General features: G+C 36.0%; 1 protein-coding gene across 3 annotated transcripts; it reads left to right on the top strand.

Annotated features, from left to right (window-relative positions):
- The first annotated feature begins 3,578 nt into the window (after positions 1 to 3,578).
- On the top strand, positions 3,579 to 16,494 carry LOC111625292 (protein Wnt-16-like). 3 transcript variants are annotated; one of them, XM_023368404.1, is made up of 5 exons: positions 3,579 to 3,778; positions 3,886 to 4,094; positions 10,259 to 10,518; positions 12,095 to 12,381; positions 15,708 to 16,494. In XM_023368404.1, the coding sequence occupies exons 2-5, from the start codon at positions 4,009 to 4,011 to the stop codon at positions 16,170 to 16,172; spliced, it is 1,098 nt and encodes a 365-aa protein (XP_023224172.1). In that variant the 5' UTR covers positions 3,579 to 3,778; positions 3,886 to 4,008; the 3' UTR covers positions 16,173 to 16,494. The 3 variants fall into 3 exon arrangements, with proteins under 3 accessions (XP_023224172.1, XP_023224173.1, XP_023224171.1); XM_023368405.1 differs by having other exon boundaries at positions 3,579 to 3,788; positions 3,898 to 4,094; XM_023368403.1 differs by having other exon boundaries at positions 3,579 to 3,788.
- The last annotated feature ends 4,330 nt before the right edge of the window (positions 16,495 to 20,824 follow it).

The raw sequence follows: 20,824 nt of genomic DNA, 5'->3' as shown, positions 1-20,824 counted from the left end.
ATAATATCAATGCTTAAGAGGGTCTACGAAGAAAGATCATTAACGTGTGAAAAGCGTGCTTGGCAGTGTGTGAGCTGCAGTCAAGAGGTTCCTACTCTTTCGAGATGAGAGGCCATTAAGCAACACACCGTTTCTCTACTTACTCGAGTGTTGTGCAAACTTGAAAGTACTCGAATACCAACAAACAAAATGCGAATCAACCTCTCGGGGAGGACGCAAAATTGTCAAATTTGCAAAAAAAATTTCCTTACTCCCCTAATAAAGGCGTTGTTTTAATGGAAATTTAATGTTATCCCTCCACCTTTTCGGTTCTTGTGAAGTTGCAGCACTTTTTTCTCGAAATTTGTTTTGCAAAAAATGTAAAGCCATCCGTAATGTTACCTGTAGGAAACGCCGCATCCGAATCTGTGTGCAAATTATTTTCAAAGTCCTCGATTTATAAATGACATGACGTTCTTCCTGAGAATTTAAATTGTTTCCGCGCCACTGATTCGTGTTTGGAAATCACGCCAGTTAGATTAACATATAGTAAGAGGAATGCGAGTGGCCGCGGGCAGATGTGGTTCACAATGGCGCTGTCATTCACGTCAGCTCTCAATAGAAAAGTATTTCAACCTGGATCATCCAAATTTTGATTGTAAAGAAAATCGGATGAAGTTCTTTCTCCTCTTTTTTTCTATTCTTTCTTCTTTAGAATCACTCTACCTCGAATTTTACAAAAGCTCAACTCGAGCAACGTACCGTTTGCACCTCCTACAACTCGTTTCACCGATGTGGGACAATTAGTAAGCCAAAAATAAGTTAAAATTATGGTGTAAAGACGTAGAAAGCTCTTTACAGGAATTCTCAGATGAACTACTTCGAAGTTGACTTGATTTGTGACGCGTTCTGGCCCGTGCACGGTCATTAGTGGCGTTGCAAGGGGTTTGCAACGCTCCCTCCGCCTTCCTTTCTACCTGGAAATTTGTCTTCAACCGAAACTTCTACGTGGGAGGTAGAGACACCTGGACAGGTGAGAACCAAAATTAATTCTAATAGGAATTAAGATAATTACAAACCTTCTTGCCGTCGGCTGGAAGCTCACACACTTCTCTCCCCGTCTAATGATGGGGCATACTTGCGTTTTTGCGCAATCTTAGCACAAGAAAGATCTTTCATACACGACACCGAAGAACTTGTTACAAATGGTGTTATTCATAGAATGCTTTTTCTATCGGTTCTTCGATTGTTGATCTTAACTTCTATTGTAAACAACCTTCTAGGTGATAATAGTCTCGGGTGCCAGACAACCGGGGTGGTCCACCTGTTCTACAAATCTATGAAGAACTTTAACGTCAGATGTCTCTTATTAAAGATATGCGCAATTAGCCGAAAATAGCCTTAATTGAAAGATGATATTTGTAGTAATTACGAGTGTCTTAAAAAATGAAACTTTTTGGGAATCTCTCCCGCATTCCTCTCTTCAAAAAAGAGAATCTCGAACACCGCAAACGAGATCTTCAATTTGGACGCCTCGAATAATTTAACGGATAATTTTATTTTCACAAAGCTAGAGTGGAGTGTGGGAACAATCCTTTCCTTGTCTAATCTTACATTTGTGGCAGGTATTTCCGCCTCCTGCCAAGACTCAGTTTTTTCATTACCTCCCATGTTTGATGGATGATCCGAGAATGGCAGATGTTTCCGACACCTACCGAGGAAGTCGACACGTCGAAGGAACCTATTGTGGATTATTTGAGGTTTTCACCTGTAAAACACCTGCCCAGCACGAGTGGACCACAGGTGTCATGAGACCGAAACGTCTCTGTTAGATTGGAGAAGAGGGAGCAGCGGGAGATGCATCTTTCCGTAGTAGTAAGAAGTAACTCTGATGTCCATAGCTGAAGAAACAATTCTAGTACTGTTCACAATCGTAAGAAACAACGCTGGATGCTGTCCGCAGCTGTAAGAAGCAATGCTAATGCTGCCTGTAACCGTTAGAAGTTACTCTTGTTGCTCTCGAACTGCAGATCATCAAGAGTTGACTTATAGAGAGATTCATTAGGAATTATCGACTCGTCTAGAAGTAAATAAGTTCAATCGTTATCGAGAGAAACAAATGGATGAGAGACAAATCGAGCGACGAAAGAACTATTGTTTATTAATAGAAGTGGAAAAGATCATTAATAAAGGGAAGAGGTGGGATCGGTCCCGAGCGACAATGAGGTCGGTCCGTTCTTACGTAATTAGATACGGTTTTTCGTCTAACTATTGTCTGCAGTATCGAATAGTTCTTTTTCTTCACCGTCTCAGGGGTGGTCCGTCGATAGAAAGTTCCCCTCGGTCGTAAATTACTCGTGGTAATGCGAATCGGATAATTGGACAATGGACGCCGAAGAAAGAGAAAATAGTATCTTTTTTGATGGTAACTTTGTTGGTCATTTGTAAGTTTGCGCCTTGATTGTAACTAGAACAAGAGAGGATTTTTTCGTAGTATTTTTTAAAATTTGACCCGTCTTGTGATGAATTTTACTAGGTTTGTCGAATTAATTTGATAAGTTTTTAAGTAATGCACGAAAAAATTACCCATTCCGTGACTAAAAAGCTCTGGAGAACAATAAATTCATTACAATGCAAAAATATATGCAAATATTTGTAAATGATCAGCAATAGATTTTCATAGCTGTGCTTAGACTCTGAGAAATTTTTTTTCTGCATCTAAAGAAGCAATAATATAAAATTTTACACGAAATTAAAAATTTTATTATCAATAAAAAGACTTTTTAAAAGAGGTTTGCTCTTTCTTTAAAACTTCTGTCTTTATATTCCAAATATAAGAAAAGTAAAATTTATAAAATAGCATCTAACAAATTTCCCGTAGAAAAATGTATTAGTGGGCATTTCTAAATTTTAGAAAGATTATATTGGATTTTATTTTCAAAAGTTTAAACCTTTTCGAGCAAATATATAGGCCTAATTTACCTAATGATGATGTTTCCTTTGAACTTCTTGATTAATTCCAGAAGATGTAAGAATTAATGGAAAAAAACCTTCGAGGAAAGCCAATTCATCATGAAAGTTCAGAAAAGGTCAAAAGTTTAAAGCGATGAATAATAAATTCTTAGATTACTAGAGAAAAAGTCAAATATTTTCGATGCCAAAACAACGATACGAATACTTTGGGTTTTTCTAAAGTATCTAAAAATTTCGAAACTTCTATCTTCGGGAAGAAAAGATGGCAGAGATTTACGAAGAAACCAACGAAAATAAATAAAGTATAAATTCGAAATTTTGGTAATTAACATTTAATGGTTAAAACGGGGTGTCGTAAAACGTTAAAATAAGGGCTGTAAACATTAGAAAAGACACAACAGGTAGAAAGTTTCATGCCTAGACAGAGGCAATTAGTCGTAAGCGGGGCATATCGCCACTTTGTCTGAGGGAGCCAAGGTCGTAAAAGCGAAGAAATCTCTTAATTTTGTATACAAGTAGGACCCAATGGCGTGTGTAGCGGCGTCAGGTAGTGATGGCGCATCGATCGAGCGCGCGTCGGTAGCGAAGCTCCTAGACACAGATTAAGTCGAGTAGTGACGGACGGGACGGAGGAAGGCGCTACTTATGGAGAAAGAAGGGCAAAAGCGATAATAGTGAAAGTCCGCCGGTTATTGGTCCAACGGCGCGGTGTAAGTGGCCGAATCCAGGGGGCGCCACAGCCAATGACGTGAATGACGGGTGCACACCTTCGAATGCCACACTACCAGCAGATTCGCCAGACTCCAGTTGACAGATAGAGCGCAAGGTCCGAAGTAGTAAGGAGCTAAACATAATAATAATAATATATATATTTTTTGTTTTTTTTCTGAGCTTGTGCGTGTTGTTAACCCGGTGTTAATTGTTATATAAAAGTAAAAATTCCAGTCGTAGAGGCCCCAAGGCTCAACCGTCGCCGAGTTATGGGTCTGGCACAGCCAGTGTCGAGAACGAGAACAGAGTAAAGAGCCGAAGCGCAGGTGCAACTCGACCATTACCATGTCTACCGGTGTTGGGACTTTTAAAGTTCTCAAATTAGTTCTAGGAGTTGTGTTATCTGTGCAAAACGTATTGGGTAATTGGATGTAAGTAGAAACCAGTTTATTCTTTTCTTTTATTTTTTCTCCCTCTCGCTCTCTCTCTCTCGCCTTTCTATATGCGATATTTCCTTTTGTCAGCTATGACTGTTGACCTATTCGCTTGTAAAATCGACTTGTAAGAAGAGATAAGATGGAAAAATCGTTTGTCTAAGTACTCGAACATACAAAGTTATCTACTGTACTTTATCCAAGCGGATTGAGCAACTATTGTCGTGTTAAGAGCCGTGTATTTGATAATCCAATTAACTCTAGAGACTAGGCCAAAACATTCTTGTAAAACACTTCTAGTACATTCGTACTTTACGGAATTGCACCTAATTTGTTAGTAATTAGCTACTTCTATACGGTTTTATTCGATTCTTAGGCCTGTCATCATATTTCCAACGTGTTTCAGCACGCGCGAGAAACCATTCCTCGTGGTTTCACAAAGAATTCCTACGTAAATTCTTCCTTGCCAATTGTTTCGTGATTAGCTGGAATAACTGTTTTTACCTCATTCATGTTTGTTTAGTCGTGATTGGAATGAATGAAACATTTCCGATAGCGCTTATCGTCGATCGATAAATACTCGATTAAAACCTTTGTTTCATAAATAAAAATACCTCTACTTGACTTTTTAAATATCTTTGTAGTAAAATGATAAATTAATTAATTATTAGTTAAATGGCTTAACACTTTTAAGTGCTGAACGCGTTACGGAAATTGCCAGAATGTACGATGATTATACAGTAGATGTAGAGCATTTAGTAAATTATTTGCATAGGCCTAACAGGCTATTTTGTAGGCCTATGCAAATAGGCTACGAACATATATAAAGGCTGTTTGCTAGTTTAATTAATGCAAAATCGCGAGCAGATTAACGGATTCTTAATTACTATTTAACGAATTAAGAAGCGGTGCAGAAAAATTCTCAACGTGTAACGGAACTTCGTTAACGACGCTTCGTGTCTAAGTGCTTGATTTATATGAAAATATGCTTATAATGTAGTTAGCATCTTCACTGGGAGGGTTTAATTATATTGGGTTCGTAATCTTATAGCTTTAAGTTAACGGAAAAGCATCCGAATATAGGAAACGTGCATAGATAAAGTAAAGCATTGATGCGATAATGCATGGATAAAGAAACCACTTCACAATCAATATCTGGATATTATTCTGCCTCTAGTCGAGGCCTCCCTGAAAATTTGGCCAAGGTCAGCTCCAAAAGTGTCAAAGTGAACGCGGATGATTAGAAGGGGAGACCGCTGCACGAACTTGGTACCTCAAATTTTCACCTGGGACAGGTATGGCCGTCATATCCGGTTCGAGAACTTATCTTCCCTAACTGTTAAACATTAAAGAATTTTCAATATTGTTGTCCATTACGTTGAATTATTCGTTTCTAAAAATTTAAAAATCTCTCTTGTACCTTTTTATAAAAGCAAATTGCCAAATTTTCCCCTCAATTTGTTTAAAACTTATGGATGGAAGATAAGTTGGATTAGGTGAAAGGTTTTATAAGAAGCTAGTTTTTTCTCTACTTAATATTCATGACAATATTTCAAAATATAATATATTATGAAAATATAAATATAGTGAAACTAATATATAAAAATATTAGTCTCAATATATCAAATTAATACTTCGAATATCTGTTACGACGACAGTTATTAAGATAATTTGTTACGGTTGGCGTTAAGTTTTTTAGAAATGTTTCAGTTTGCATATCTTTAACGCATTTGTTAACGATAAGGAAGGAAATTAGTATATAACGGCATTCCATTCTTAGAAGGCCTTAAACAAGAATTGCCGAAATATTGTTTTATATTGATCTAAACATCAAAATTATAGCAGAAGAAACGGATTTTTGAAATTATTTATGCGATAAATAGCATTGTAATTACATTATCGATGGTAACTTGTTTAACACGAAAGTTTCGTTTTTTTTTATATTTGTATGGAATCTGCGAATCTCATGCACGTTTTTCTAAATAATTTCTTATCTGTAGATTTACTGAAGAATAAATTTTTAATTTTTTTACTTTTAATGGAAAGTATTGCGTATTAAGTTGAGTTTCATCGGATGATGAAGTAACCGTAAGAATGACAAATGCTTTGGATTTTCTTGTCGTGATGCGTTGTACGGTTATTAAAATAGGATACAAGCTTAAGATCTCGATCATTAGATGTTAAAAAGTCGAAAACGAATAAATTTATCTCTGTCATTATTCTGAAAAAGGTATTTCTAGATACGTTTTAGAACATGGATGAAGTAAAGGCCTACGACACTCTTCGACAATTGTCGCTTCTCTCAAGAGGAAGAGCTCCACTCGATTAATTAAGGCTAATTGGCCAAGGACGACACTTTACAACGTCTCTTATCATCTTAGGTATTAGAGGAGATTCCCAGTTTAATGTTTAATTTTGCTAACTTTCTTGTAAAGATGTTTCTTTGTAGCGTTTCAAATTTTTCGAACTCTTATCGAGCATCCGACAAACTTTCAATTTTTTCTTTCCCCCGCTCTCTATTTGCTTCATATTTATTTTCATCGGTATAGGATTTGAATGTCAAATGCGCTTCTCCCGCTAATTGTATATATATAAATTTTTTTTTCATCACAGACTGCCTACATTAATAATAAATGAATCCTTTGAAGTGTTTCTCTTGTGCACTTTTCCTCGTCCGCTCCGTCTCTTACCCTTATTAATACTTAAAAATTGTCTGATAAGTTAGAAGAAGGTGGGGAGAATAGGAAAAAAACGTTAAAAAAACGGGTGTTTCCTTCAAAAACCAATCTACCCAGAAACGTTTTTGTTTATTCGCTTTAACACTTTTAAGCACGTTTATTTTAATAACAATTTAGCTTAATTATAGTGCAGCTAGCGTGATTTATAGCCGTCGAAAGTACGTGCTGCGATTAAAAATTGGGACATTTTGGCACCAGAAAAATTCTCCACCGAAAGAAGGCCTCGCGCTTTTACCAAAAGCGAGTCTATCTAACCTGATAACTTCATTATATAGGCGAAGAATAAGTCTAGATCTCATCATCCATCCCCCTTTTCGGAAGCGTGTAGTAGTAGCTGGAGATGTGATATAGTCTGCTGCGTAGTCGGTGACAATAAGAGCGTAGGAGGGTCCGTTCTCCGGTGTCCCGTTTCTCCTAGGCCGTGACGTAACGAGAAAGGCGGACGAAGAGGAACTAATTAGAGTCGGCGGCCCTTCTTGACCAAAGTAATGGTATCTCGAAGTAAGTTATAGCATCCTTACGAGGCCTCGAATCCAAGTGACATTAACCTTTCGTGTCGACATTTAAATGCCGCCTATAACGCGCACCTGTTGCACTCGACGGGGGTCTTCTTCAACCACTAGTTTCGTCACTCTATCCGCTTTCTTGCCGTTTTCTCCCAAATTCTTTAAGAGCTACGGGGTAAGAGCCGATATGCTAATTCAATTTGGTCGAACATGGTTTCTTCACGTTACTCGTGCTCTACCCGCGATCCGACAGCTGTGGTTATCCACCCACGCAGTATCAGAGAACAATAAAATTAGCAGATCGAGTGTATAAATATGATTTGCGAATTAGCCTCATCCATCTTGGCAATCATAGCACACCTGACCATCTCACGACCTGTTGTCTATATTTACACCTCGCTGCTTTCCTCCATGTGTTTTGAATAGATAAAAAGATTATTCACCCGCCAGTGGAGTACAGGTGTCGGAAGAAGGCCCGCAACTTACAATACTACCTGTCTTTGTTAGGCGCATTCTACCACTCCAGGATTGCAGATTGACATCCGCGCTCAAACGTCCAATTACACAGACTAATGACTATAATTAAGGTCGGATCGATCCGTAATCGATTATCAGGCGCCTCCCACCAGCCCCGAACTGTGATGTAACACACTGCAGTTATGATGACCGGAAATTTCCATAACTCAGATCTGTATATCACAAGTTTATAGATCACAAAATCTGTCATGTTCTTCAAGCTTTCAAACAATTCGATGCTTTATTAAAGAAGCCTTATTCTAGAATTTTAAGATAAGTCTCGGCTTACTAGAAGTTTATACTTTTATTAATATAAGCTTTAAGTCAGAATTTTAGGACTAAAGCTAATTGTTTCTTTAATTACACAATGCTTAGGATTTTGTTAGATCTTTCAAAATTGGAATAAGGATACATAAAAATTTCACAAATAATCTCACAGTAGCCTTTTAACGTAAAGCATACTTTTAGATATAAGGCTTTATTTAAACATTTTACTAGAATTTTAGGAATGTTTACAGCTTTTAATTTTAGGTTAATAATCGGTTTATTTAGTAAAAGTTTCGAGTTTTACCACAGCAATAATAAACAGTTCTGGACAAGAGGAATGCATTCAAATTATTCTAGTTCACAAGTCTAAGATAACCTCAAAATTTTATTAAAATCTTATTCAGTTATATACTGGAGAAGAGCTATTCTCGATTCTAGAAGTTTGTTTTTCCAGAATTAATTTTTTATAATAGAAAAGCGTGTACTGTTACTCGCTCCACACTTTTAAGAAAGCCTCTTACAGAAACTTTACACTGAATTTTTTCCCCCTCCTCTCTGAGCAACTCATCAGAATAGCTATGTTATTCAGTCATATCAAACGTGCTTTCTAGTATTATGCGCTACCTTTGGCCTTAATGCATAATGGCACGGCCGACAGACAAAATGTAGAGAGCGGAGGCCATTTGCACTTCTTAAAAATGTAAAAAAGGGCTCGGGCACTTTCTGCTTTTTCAGTTTTGATCGCGCATTACTTAGACGAGTCTGGATCCAGTTCACCCGGATTTAGTCAAGCCGAGGAAGAGGCGAAATACTAATTGGTATTCAACACTCGAAAGCCTCATAGATGCTTATCTAGCTATTTGTAAACATCGATACCGGCTGACGTCAGTTAATATAGTCACGTGATTCGCGTGACTAAAAGCGCGAAGCTGAGTCAGTGAAGGGCGAGGAGGGGCACTGCCAATGTCAAGGTCGTAGCGGGATGCGTTTATTGGTCGACCAATGCTTAATTAGCGGTCCTAGTCAAATCGGAAATAAAAATGGAATTCTAAAGCGGGGTTTTTGCGGCTCACGGGATGCTCTCAGGGTCTTATATATAAATATATATATATATATAAAAAGTTAATTCACTTTTTGTGCGAGTCTCTCGGAATTTCAATCTACAGGGCTATAAAGACATTAGAGTTTTCCATTAATACAGCGCTTAATGATAGCTTATTGTGTGGAGAGTGGGTGGAGTGTGACCCAGTTCTCCTTCTACATAATAAATAGCAAAGTGAGAAGACAATTATTATGCCGCACACCTGAACTTTTGACAATTTTCTCGGCTTTATCGCGTTTTTTTTTTCCTTCTCTTTTTAATTTCTACTACGCCTCGCTCTCTTCTCTTCTCTTTTCCTATCATTCTTTATTTTAAGAAGTTTAACTCCAATTTTACAGCCGCTTTTGTTTCTGTTTGCGATTTTTAACTGTCTTCCATTTCGGAATTTCGGTTGCAGATTTAATATCATGCAGCTCGATATTTAGATTTGACATTTTTAAAAATTGTAGTTTTTTTTTCCTTACTCGTTCCTCAAATTTTATCACGTTTCTTGTTGTTCTACCCGATTCAGGTTGTAAAAGCTTTAAAAAAATCATTCGCTAACAGAAATTGGCTTTCAAGTAGCAATTTGCTATTTAAAGGTACAATAGTTATAATGATAGGAGCAGCACGCCCCTCCAGCTACAAAAGAATATCCATGTTATTTTTTTTTTCACTTATCCTAAGATTATCTTTTCTGCATACAGAAATTTAACGTAGTCGAATTTTTCACATTTTTTTTTTATTACTGTTTCCGCGTTTATTCATGGATTCAGTAGTGAAATCTATAATAATTTTCGGAAAAAATAGAAATGAGGTTATATATATTTTTTTCAACTTAAAATATGTTAAAAAATATTCAAACAATTGCAGGAAAAGTAGAAAAGGTTTGCGGGTGTTCCAAATTAATTTGGTCTGAAAATCCAGTTTGTTAAAATTTGTTGCCTTTGGGATATATTTTTGTTCAATTCTATTCACTCGCGTAATCTCTTGATTAATATTTGTTACCTGTAATATTTTCGTATTTTAAATAGTTTCTTTTACGATTTCCAGGTATTTGGGTATGGTCGGGGTGTCCGTGCCAACCCCTACTGAACCCCCTCAGGGTATCGACACCTCGGACATTTGCTCGAGCATTCCAGGATTAGTGACCAAGCAGAGGAGAGTTTGCGAGGCTCATCCTGCCATCATCCAGGCTATTAGCGCGGGTGCAAGAAGAGGCATCCTTCAGTGTCAGCATCAATTCCAGAACGAGAGATGGAATTGCACCATAGAAGGAGGAGAGAGCGTCTTCGACCACACATTGCAAAGAGGTATGTTTTTCGTATGGGACATGGGTCGCTGACGTCACGAGGTGTTTTGGGTTAGATAAGGGAACCCGGCCATGTGGTTTCGGGGGTCTGCGCGTGGCCGCTTGTCTCGCCTAAAGGTGATAGGGCGATAAGAATTGGACTTCTAAAGTGCTCCGAGGTTGGCCATTACAATGTTGTCAACACTACTTAGCGGGCTATTTTACAGATGCTGCTTCGATTCCAGCCCCTTCTGTCTTTATCGATGACATTATCCACCTTGTCTGTACCTTGTCAAGCTTATCCGGAAACCGGTGTCGGGTTTTAAAAAGCCTAGTCACGAGATATTACCAACTCGTCTCTAGACGCCATTTACAAATAAAGCTCGAACTTTCGGCTCGCCAATTTAACGTCATATTTCGATAGTTAAATAAACACATTCCGCATAGTTTCAGCAGAATGTGAGGATTTTTTTAATACTAAAACGCCACTTTGACCTCTAGTCCGTAAACTGCACGCAATTCGACAAGTTTGGGTGACAATATTATACCAATGCTATCAAATAACAGTGCAGAAAGTCGTACAGTGTGCAGGAACTGTCGTTTTCCCTTCTACAACAAATAAACAGACAGAAGGGCTCGCCGGATAAATGTAAAACAGACTTCCTTTAACACACTCGAGTACATCAACAAAGAACTGGAAACACTCGTATATTGTTTTTATTTTATTTCTTTTTATTCACTTTTGCTTTCATTTAAGTCCTTCCACCATTATCTTTAATCGATTTTCTGCAAAAATAATCGTTTGGACACATCAAATAAGGTAGACCACACACGCAAGTTGCGTTATTTATGTGTGCACAGGTGTCAGGAAGTACGAAAGGACCACCCTCTATTAATAGGCGTTTCACGCTTAAACTTTATACGATCTTGTACGGTCTGTATATTGTATACAAGATGTAATGTTGTCGAACGTTTGCTTTTTCATGGGGGATGTATTATTTTCTAAATCTGAATGCAAGGGAGTTCTATTAACAGTGCAGAACACACGATATCCCCATTCATTCTTTCGAAAAAGGGAATATGAACGTGATCACATGGCTTGATTTTTTTGAATGACAGCCTTTCTGGTGACAGGATCGATCACGTACTGTACTTCAATCGGACGTGAAAAGAAAAGCGGGACATTATTTCAGAGATTATAATTATCACTCGAATCTCTCTTCTTTTTTCTGTACACATTGTCGATAATGTTTTCCGGATGGATTGTGCACGTCTCGAGTAATCTCGTCACCTGGATCCTCACAAAGAACCAGACTACTAACCATAATAGTGTTTATCTGCGGCTTAGGATTTTGGCCAATCATTCGGACCTTTCATGTTTCTTCCCTCTTTTAAATTTTGCTGATGAAGCGGAGCAGCAAACTCGATAAGGTGCAGAAGCAGTCTTTGTGGCGGTCGTGCTTTATCTTTTGCATTCTTCTTCTTTTTTTTTTTTTAATAATACCTCCTCCTCGCCGATCGATTTAGCTGTTTCTAAAGATATTAATTTCCGTAAGTGTCAGGAATATCACAGATATATTTTTGCTTTTCCGTTGCAGGTAGCAGAGAGACTGCTTTCATCTATGCCATCACTAGTGCGGGTGCTGTTCATGCTATTACGCAAGCCTGTAGTGCTGGAAATCTTACTTATTGCTCCTGTGACTTGTCCAGACAAGGAGAGAGTACCTCCGAGGGATGGAAATGGGGAGGTTGCTCGGATAACGTCAGGTACGGGGTGATCTTCGCCAGACAGTTCGTTGATGCTCCCGAAAGGACGAGAAAGAAAAAGAAAAAATCTGACGTCAGAGCCATGATGAATTTGCACAATAACCAGGCTGGAAGATTAGTAAGTATCTTATTTGTTTTTAAAAATACATATATATATTAGATGTCTATGAATACATTCCTTCAACTCGACCGCTAATCCTTCACTGTCTTGGCCTTTAGGCCTAATAAAATCGAACGTGATCCTACTCCTACCGAATTTTTCTTAGAGGCCGAATGTTTTTCGTTTTGCTCGCAACTTTTACGACTTTAATCGGGACGAATAGACGAATGAACATTGTTTTCTATTCCGCTGTAAGTTTTATTTCTGTTTTAAGAAAGGTTTTAGGGTGCTTAATGACTACTTTGTAGTGGGATTAACACGACCGAAGCAATAATAATAGTCTGTACATCCTGTCGGGACCACAAAATGGTGGTCACTCTCCACATTTTAGTGTTTCCTCGTGTTAATCTTCACTTCCTCTTGAATTCTTTTTTTTTTTTTACCTGAATTTTTGCGAATGGCACATTCGAGGAATGTTGACTCTCCTCATAGAATGCAGATGAAGTTTCTTCTTGTCCATGTTTTCATGTATAACATCCTGTTGGGTCTTTGTTCTTCTCGGGACGTGATCTGACTGGAGTTTTAGGACATCGAAACCAGATCATTTCTCGCTTTTTCCCAAATTATTATTCGACCCCTTTCGACGATCATTGTTCTTTTAATCTAATGAGAATTGTCAGAGATGGATCGGCCGATTGTTTCTTCTGGCAGCCTCTTAACAATAATCGAGAGACTAGCGAAATGAGCTCAAAATAATTTTGGAAGGAACCCTCAAATGGACATTTTCTGTTGGATGGAAGTGAACGGTAGTCGGTGGCAGGTGTGGGGCGCGAAAAGAGTCACGCTCACTCCACCACCCAGGAGGCCCCATACGCTTCATGCAGACGGAATGCTATTTCGTTTTTTCGCTAATAGTTTCACGATATTTGTACGTCGATCGATTTAAAATGCTTGAAAAGCAAATCAGTTCGGTAATAGTTTCAGCTGCTTTCTCTCGCCGAATCGTTACGTTTTGCTGCCCTTCTATAGCATCTCCCTCTTCATTCGCAGCGTCATAGATGCATCGCAGACACGATTTAACATGTAAAAAAACGTAAAATATTAGAATAATAAAAAAAAACTTAATGCAATCTGCATTTGTTCTGTAGCTGGCGTTTTCGTTTGTTTAAATGGCAGACCACACAAACCGTAGGAGGAAGGTCAAACTAATAAGTTCTGCAGCCAAATTATTTTAGAGTTTTAGCAAACCAGACGGGATTTTAGGAAAGCGTTTATATTGGAAGAGGAGGAATGAATTCTGGAGATGATCCAACCACTTCTTAAAAGCTGTACTTAGCTTAAGTTTTGACGTGTGACATCTGTCGATGTTTATTGAGATTCAAGCCCGCCATTTTTAGTAGAGCTATTGAGCTAAGTAATGTTACTTTAAGTAGGCTTTAAAGGTGATACTTCCAGATATTTCGGTCACGAAATTTGGAAATGTGCAGCCGGAGATTCCGAACGTGACCAATTCATTTAAGTTATCGGTTATTTTGTGACCGGAATTACACATCTTGTAACAATAAGGCCGTAAATCTCCTAGCGATCTCTAGACAGATAGTGGGATGCCACATTCCTGCCACTCAACTTCTTTCGGAACGACTTACCACTTCTTTCCTATTTTCCTTTACTCCTATAGCTGCTGATTTATAGAAAATATTAAAATTGTATAGATCGATCAGAATTTTGGACAAAAAAAATTCCTTAAATTTAACGATAAAACTTGCATTTGGTTGGTTTGTAAAGGACTTCGCTCCATTTAAATTCGCAAATCATCATTCTAATCCGTTATTCTAATTTAAAAAGTGGTTACTTTTGAGTAATTATTTATTTTCTATGAAAAAACTACGACGAGATATAAAATTTATCGGTATAATTTCAATTTAACGTTTGACAGACGGATGAAGTGTTGATTTCTTACGCAAGATATCGGCTCATAATAACTAGTTTTAAACTGCAAGCTCTCATTTTGCCCATTTAAGAGTGGATCTATCACGTAATGAATCGGTTAACGTGAAAAATGGGTGATGACGACCATTATTTAACTTGAATTATATAAGAATTAGAATTGGATTCGAACCTCGCTCGCTTATTGTATTAGGAATAAACGGATTAATTAATAATAGTAGTAGTAGGCCTAACAGCAAAGCACGATTAGATCTTAGATGACACGTTAAAGACGAAAATATCTTATGTTACTAATTTACTCCTGGATTATTTTCTTAACGGATTGTTTTCATAACTTATTATTAACTTAGAGATATCATCATGCCTTACATCATGTGCGGCCGGCCTACCCTACATTGATATAAGATTTCAAGTTAACCACTATTCTATATCACCACTATTGCAAATTTTATCTTATCCAAACTGTTCTTTTCGTGAGAGATTTTTTTTGAAAGAAACTGTTGATGAACGGGAGGTGTTGACTTTAATTTTTTGTTTCATTTCGCCTCCTCCGATTTGCAATTTGGCCAATGAATACGGAGCGAAGTAGGAAAACAGGCAATAAACTTTTTTGCGTTTGTGGCTCCTGACACCGAAGGACTGCAGATTTTCGTCGAAGATAATATTTTTAAAAGGTAGCACTTTAATAATTTCTGACAGAATGGGGTCAAACTCGATAGAATCTGTAAATAACCCACAAAAAGGAATTTTTATCGGACGGAAAATTTCGAGTTTCGGGGAAAACAAAAGGGCCAAACGTGATTTTTGCCAGGAATTATTTAGAAAGGAACCGCTTCCGGTGGGGTGGCAGTTTTAATTCTGTCAGTTCTTCTGATTCACGATCCTCTCGACACCTGACATTGTCAGTCACGTGCGGAGTTACGTCATGACTCGGCCATAAAATTGGGAACAACAGCTGCGGTTCACATTGGAACAATCGGGTCAATCACGACATGACCCACTTATTGTGCCGAAAAAATTGATCTTTTTCTTATTTCCATGCGAAAAACCGTCTATGAGCATTGGTAGGCTCGCTCTCGAGTTTTTCCTATACTCTTAAATGCTTTTTGGAGATTGTGTTACGCTTGAAGACTTCCCGAAGGCAAAATTGCTGTTAATTCTCGGGTAAAATGATAGGTGTGAATTTTCCCACGGCTTCTCCGATTTTTTCGGTAGTTTAAAGTAATTATTTGCGCGACATTTCCCTTAATGCTATTCTTTACGTGATATCGCCGTTAATGGTGTTACTATTATGAAAATTCGAATCAAACAATCTATGTGGCAGTCAAAACATGAAATATACACACTACAGAATTGTACTAATTTCAAATATTTTCTTCTCTCTTTCCCACCTCTAGGCCATCGCCAATCAGATGGAGAAAAAATGCAGATGCCACGGGATTTCCGGTTCATGCGAATTGAAAACGTGTTGGAGAACTATGCCATCCTTCGAACAAGTGGGTAACTATCTGAAGAACAAGTACGAAATATCCATTCAGGTATCACCCCGCGCCAATCGTAGATTACGCAGGAGGGGTAAAGTAAAGAGGAAAGTGTCATTGAGGAAGGAAGATTTAGTGCACATACACAAATCTCCAAATTATTGCGTTGAAGATGCCCAAAAGGGTATATTAGGAACTTCTGGACGCCAGTGCAACAGGTCGTCGGAGGGGCCCGAAAGTTGCAATCTGCTCTGCTGCGGCCGTGGTTACAATACTCAAGTATTAAGACACGTGGAGAGATGCAAATGTAAATTTCATTGGTGCTGTTACGTTACGTGTAAAACGTGCGAAACCATGGTAGAAATATATACATGTAAGTGAAGATAAGCAACATCATCCCTTGAATTTTTTTTCGTTTAGACCCTCTCCTCTCAGGTAGCCAGCCTATGGTATCAGAGGTGCCGAGTGGTACCAAGTGCATTTATATAATAATCAATCTTGGAGATCCCTACCAGCAGCTGTGATAAGAGCACCGAAAAGACTGTCAAATTTTTGGGAATATCTCTTTGACTGTAAACCCTTTTACTCCAAAATAAAAAACAAAAAGGAAAAAAAAACATAGAAGTGCTAAAGAAGAAGTGATGTAGATACGTCCATTTTTAGTATTAATATATGGAACTTTTTAGGTAATTATTGACGTCGATGTGTTTTACGTTTACTCTATCATCTGTGTAATCGTTAATTTAAATATTTTGTATCTAAATTATTGTGAAAATTGTTTAAAAAAAGATGAGTAACGTCCGAGTTTGTCTGAATTTTATCTCTTCTTTGTTATTGTTTTGTTAAGATATACCAAAAAAAGAAAAAAAAAAAACATTTTTTCTGCACATCTGTCGCACGATTTGTGAGTAAAATACACACAAATGAAACTCTCAACAAAGTTTTAACCTAATCTTTCACAGTATTAGAAGAGAAAAATAATAAAAATTTATATGTCATCAGGGTTTTTTTGCTTTTATTTTCACTTTCAATTGAATAATTTCAAATAACGACTTCAAAAGTCAATAAAATAAGAATTTTGCATGGAATTATATTAAAATCGAAGAGATGGACCGCAAAATAATATTTAACTGTTAGTTAAAAGGGAGTAAATGTAAAACGTCACTCAAACTACAGTTTAGTGACGGATATATAAATCAGTCGATATTCATCTAGGAAATTAAACAAGGCAGACTAAAGCGGACATAAATCAAAAGATGAAAATTGAGCGCGTCATGAAACTGAACATCGATACACGTCGAGGAGGAGATGCCGAGTTCTCAATCGTAACCCGCAAAACTGATCCGACAACTGATTAGCCCGCCCCTAGTGGTGCGCATAGAAACTAAAATACATAACTTTCGTGGCGACATCTTCAGTGAAATGTCAATCCGTATTTCTTAAATTAAAATTTACCTAAATTGTAACAAAAATTAAAATTTTAATGTTTCTAAAACTCCAGTGATTATTTATAAATACTAAAACATTACGCAGGGAAAGTTCAATATTTGGGTCACATTTTTATAAACACGGTCTAGTGCGATGTTACGATTTCTTCAATAATAATATTTTTTTATTAAAATTATTAACCATGTCGAATGGAAGTCCACGTGAGTCATGTTGACTCATTTCGCTCCCAACAAAACTCAAGCATTTGCGGTATGTGGCATTGGCTCGGGGCTGTACGGACCGAGGCAGACAATGACCCTGCAGCTCAGAACTGTTATCATTTCTGAGCTTTACACACAACTGATTTATGGGAGAATAATAAATGGCGTCCCGTAACAAATCAGACACGAGAAATCCCAACCAATTCGCTTCTTGGTGTACCGACCACCTGGAATTCGCCCTTTCCCTATAAAATATAAAATACGATCACGCTTTATTACACGCCGTGTCTAATTGGAAGATTTTATGCGGCCTCTCTCTCTGTCTCCCTTTCCCTACTTTCATTCGGGCTCTCTTCTAACCGAAATTCAAATTTTTTTTTGTAATTTTTTTAATTTTAGTCTGGTTCAAATTTAATTAATCTCATTCCAATGTCGAGATTGATGCTCATTGTGTTGCTCTCCCATACTGTGGGGTGGCGCGCTGTTTTTTATATTCGAATTCTGTGACGTAACGGACGGTTATTCGAGTTTTTTGAATGTTGATCGTCTGCTGCAATCGGGTGGCGCCATCTCACGGACGATATTAAAAATGAAAAATATTTAAAGATGTATTTTATTTAAAAAATTGTTAAATTTAATCAAATTTTTAAAATTATCGTTTAATAATAATTATGATTGTTACAAATTGATTATGATTGATTGCAAAATAATTATGATTGTTTAAATTATACTGAATTATTTTATTTATCAGCAATTATATAAATAGCTGAAGCTAATGAAAAAAAAAAAAATATATATATATATATACAAATAAGAAGTTAATAAAGAATAAGAAAAATTTTGTATTTCAAAATTAATATAAAAATAATCGTCAATGATTAATTGAAAATTAAGTTCAACAGGAAATATGTATTTTGTATTAATGCCGATATTTGAAGCGAAAGTTGAAAATTATCGAAGAGTCATTGAAAAAACGGAAATGTAACGAGTTACGAGAAAAGCGGTCGTACAACACATTCATAACTGTAAAGAAACAGAATGAACGTAATGTTTATTTTCAATGACGTTGTAATTTTTTCGGTTTCCGTATTAGTTTGCAAAATTGCGAAACATACGAAAATTTTGTTTATTATCGCGTTTCGTCTTTTAACCGGTAGGGTGCGTGATGCGGATAGTATGGCGAGTTTGTTTAGTGGTTACATGTCTAACATTAAACGTTGGTTGAGCTGGTCCTGGACATATTTGTGGTTACTGTGGTTCATCCTGGTTATCTTTCTCGTCTATGTACTAAGGGGACCTCTGAGGATAAGCGAGAACATAGCCATGGGTGAGAATAATCCGTTTAATCAGCGGAAATGATGGCTTTTTATCTCACTTGACGTTAGGCTTAGGTCGTTCTGCCAACGATCGCCGCCGAAATGTCGTTTGGTCACTTGAATATTTTTAAATTTATTTTTCTAACAAATAATTGTCTTTTCGATAACATAACTTACAATGCATAAATTCATTTATTGAAAACCATTACGGATGCGTGCATCTGGAATTTGGACGGTTCTTTCTTACATGAGGTTATTATTCATTAGAATCAATGGGACCACACACATCTTAAATGGCATTAAACAAAACAAATAAGTGGTATATTATGTTTATTTTGCAAAGTTTATATTATAAATAAGCAAAATATCATAAAATCTGCTATCCATATTTATTATTCAAAAGCAAATAATCCCATAAATTTTGATTTATCTATTACCATCAGTTAATAAATTTATTTTTTAATAGAAAATGGGTTTGATTGATTGATTAATACGAAGCGTTAGAATATTGTGGGCTGTATGGCTGGCCACAATTGCATTCATTATGGATGAATCAGACCCACAATAGGGTCAACCAGCATGATCAAGGGATGGGAAGTGATGCTCGATCTATGTTACTTGTGATTAATTATAGGGATTTAGCCCGGATCACCGTGGAGATGGGCTAGCACATTAGTATGGTCACATGGTAAAATGTTAGCCTGTTTCCATGAAAAGTGATTTAAAGAATAAATAACTTTTGAAATCAATCTTATTATGGTTTATTATTAAAAATATAGCAGATTTAAAAGCTATAAATTGGTGTAATATTTTAAAAATAATGATTAAAACAAAAAATTTTAATTAAAGAATAATGAAAGTTATAATAATAGATTTATTGTTACAAATTTATAAATTTGTAACAATAAATCTATGTTCAAAAAAGTTTTCACATGGATGTATTACACATAGAAATCTTGATTGTTAAAGAGAAAATATAGATTTTGGAGCTTTTTCAAAAGAAGGAAATTTGTATTATCATGCAGATAATCTATAGTGACAAATAACCTGCATGTTCAAAAGTGCTAGAACTTAAGTAATATTTTGCAATCTATATCATCATATATCCTATTACTGCAAAGATATTCTTGTTAACTGGATAAGACATGGTATTTAAGTTTATCTTAACACTTTGTAGTAGATAACAAGTAAAATTGACAGATAAGCATACCTTTGTATAATCCATATGGGAATTCAACCTGGTTTTGAAAATCTTAAAATACATCATTTTGTTCAGTTGCTAAAATTTCTTTGTAGTGATGTCATTTAAGATTAACAATGTTTTTGAAATTAAAAGTAGGAAAAAATTTTAGGTTAAAATTATAAATAAACAGTTCTTTAGAAGATTTAAAAGTTGAATTTTAATTAATAGAGAAATAATGATGTGTACATTTTATTGTATTCAGAATGAACTGAATGTAAAGTTATTTTGTCTATTGAACTAAACAAAGGAGTTGAATATGTCACAGTATCTATTCTTGATTTATTTTAATATTTAGTTGTTAATATTAAATGTAATTTATGTATTAAATTGTTAATTTATCAATTTTGCTAACTCAAAACATTTCATAGTAGATTAGATTTGTCTTTTACTAACAGTTTTTTTTTTCCTGCCAAAAACCTTACTTTATAAAAATTTTAATTTTCATTATAATAGTTTTACAAAAATACTATTTTACTTATAAATAATAAGGAATTTCATTTCTTTATTGTTTGTAAACAGATTAAATAATGTTTTAAATATATGTTTTAATATGTAGAGTTATTTATAGTTTACAGCATACTTGTAAAATGGTTGGTAAATGGAAATATGATTCCTGACAAACAACATTGAATTAATTATAAGACTATAATTTTTTGAAATTCTTCAATATAATTTGTGTGATATGAAACTATGAAAAATGTAAAAAAAAAAATATTGAATTTATATTATTTTTAAATTTTATTAGATATTTTATTCAAGGTTGCTAATTTAAACACCATATGTTGTGAATGATAATATTCATTTACTATAATCATAATAAGATAA

This window comes from Centruroides sculpturatus, unplaced genomic scaffold, assembly GCF_000671375.1.
Source record: "Centruroides sculpturatus isolate CEXI.00-Female unplaced genomic scaffold, Cexi_2.0 scaffold303, whole genome shotgun sequence".
NCBI lineage: Eukaryota > Metazoa > Arthropoda > Arachnida > Scorpiones > Buthidae > Centruroides > Centruroides sculpturatus.
This window is presented reverse-complemented; position numbering and strand designations above follow the sequence as displayed.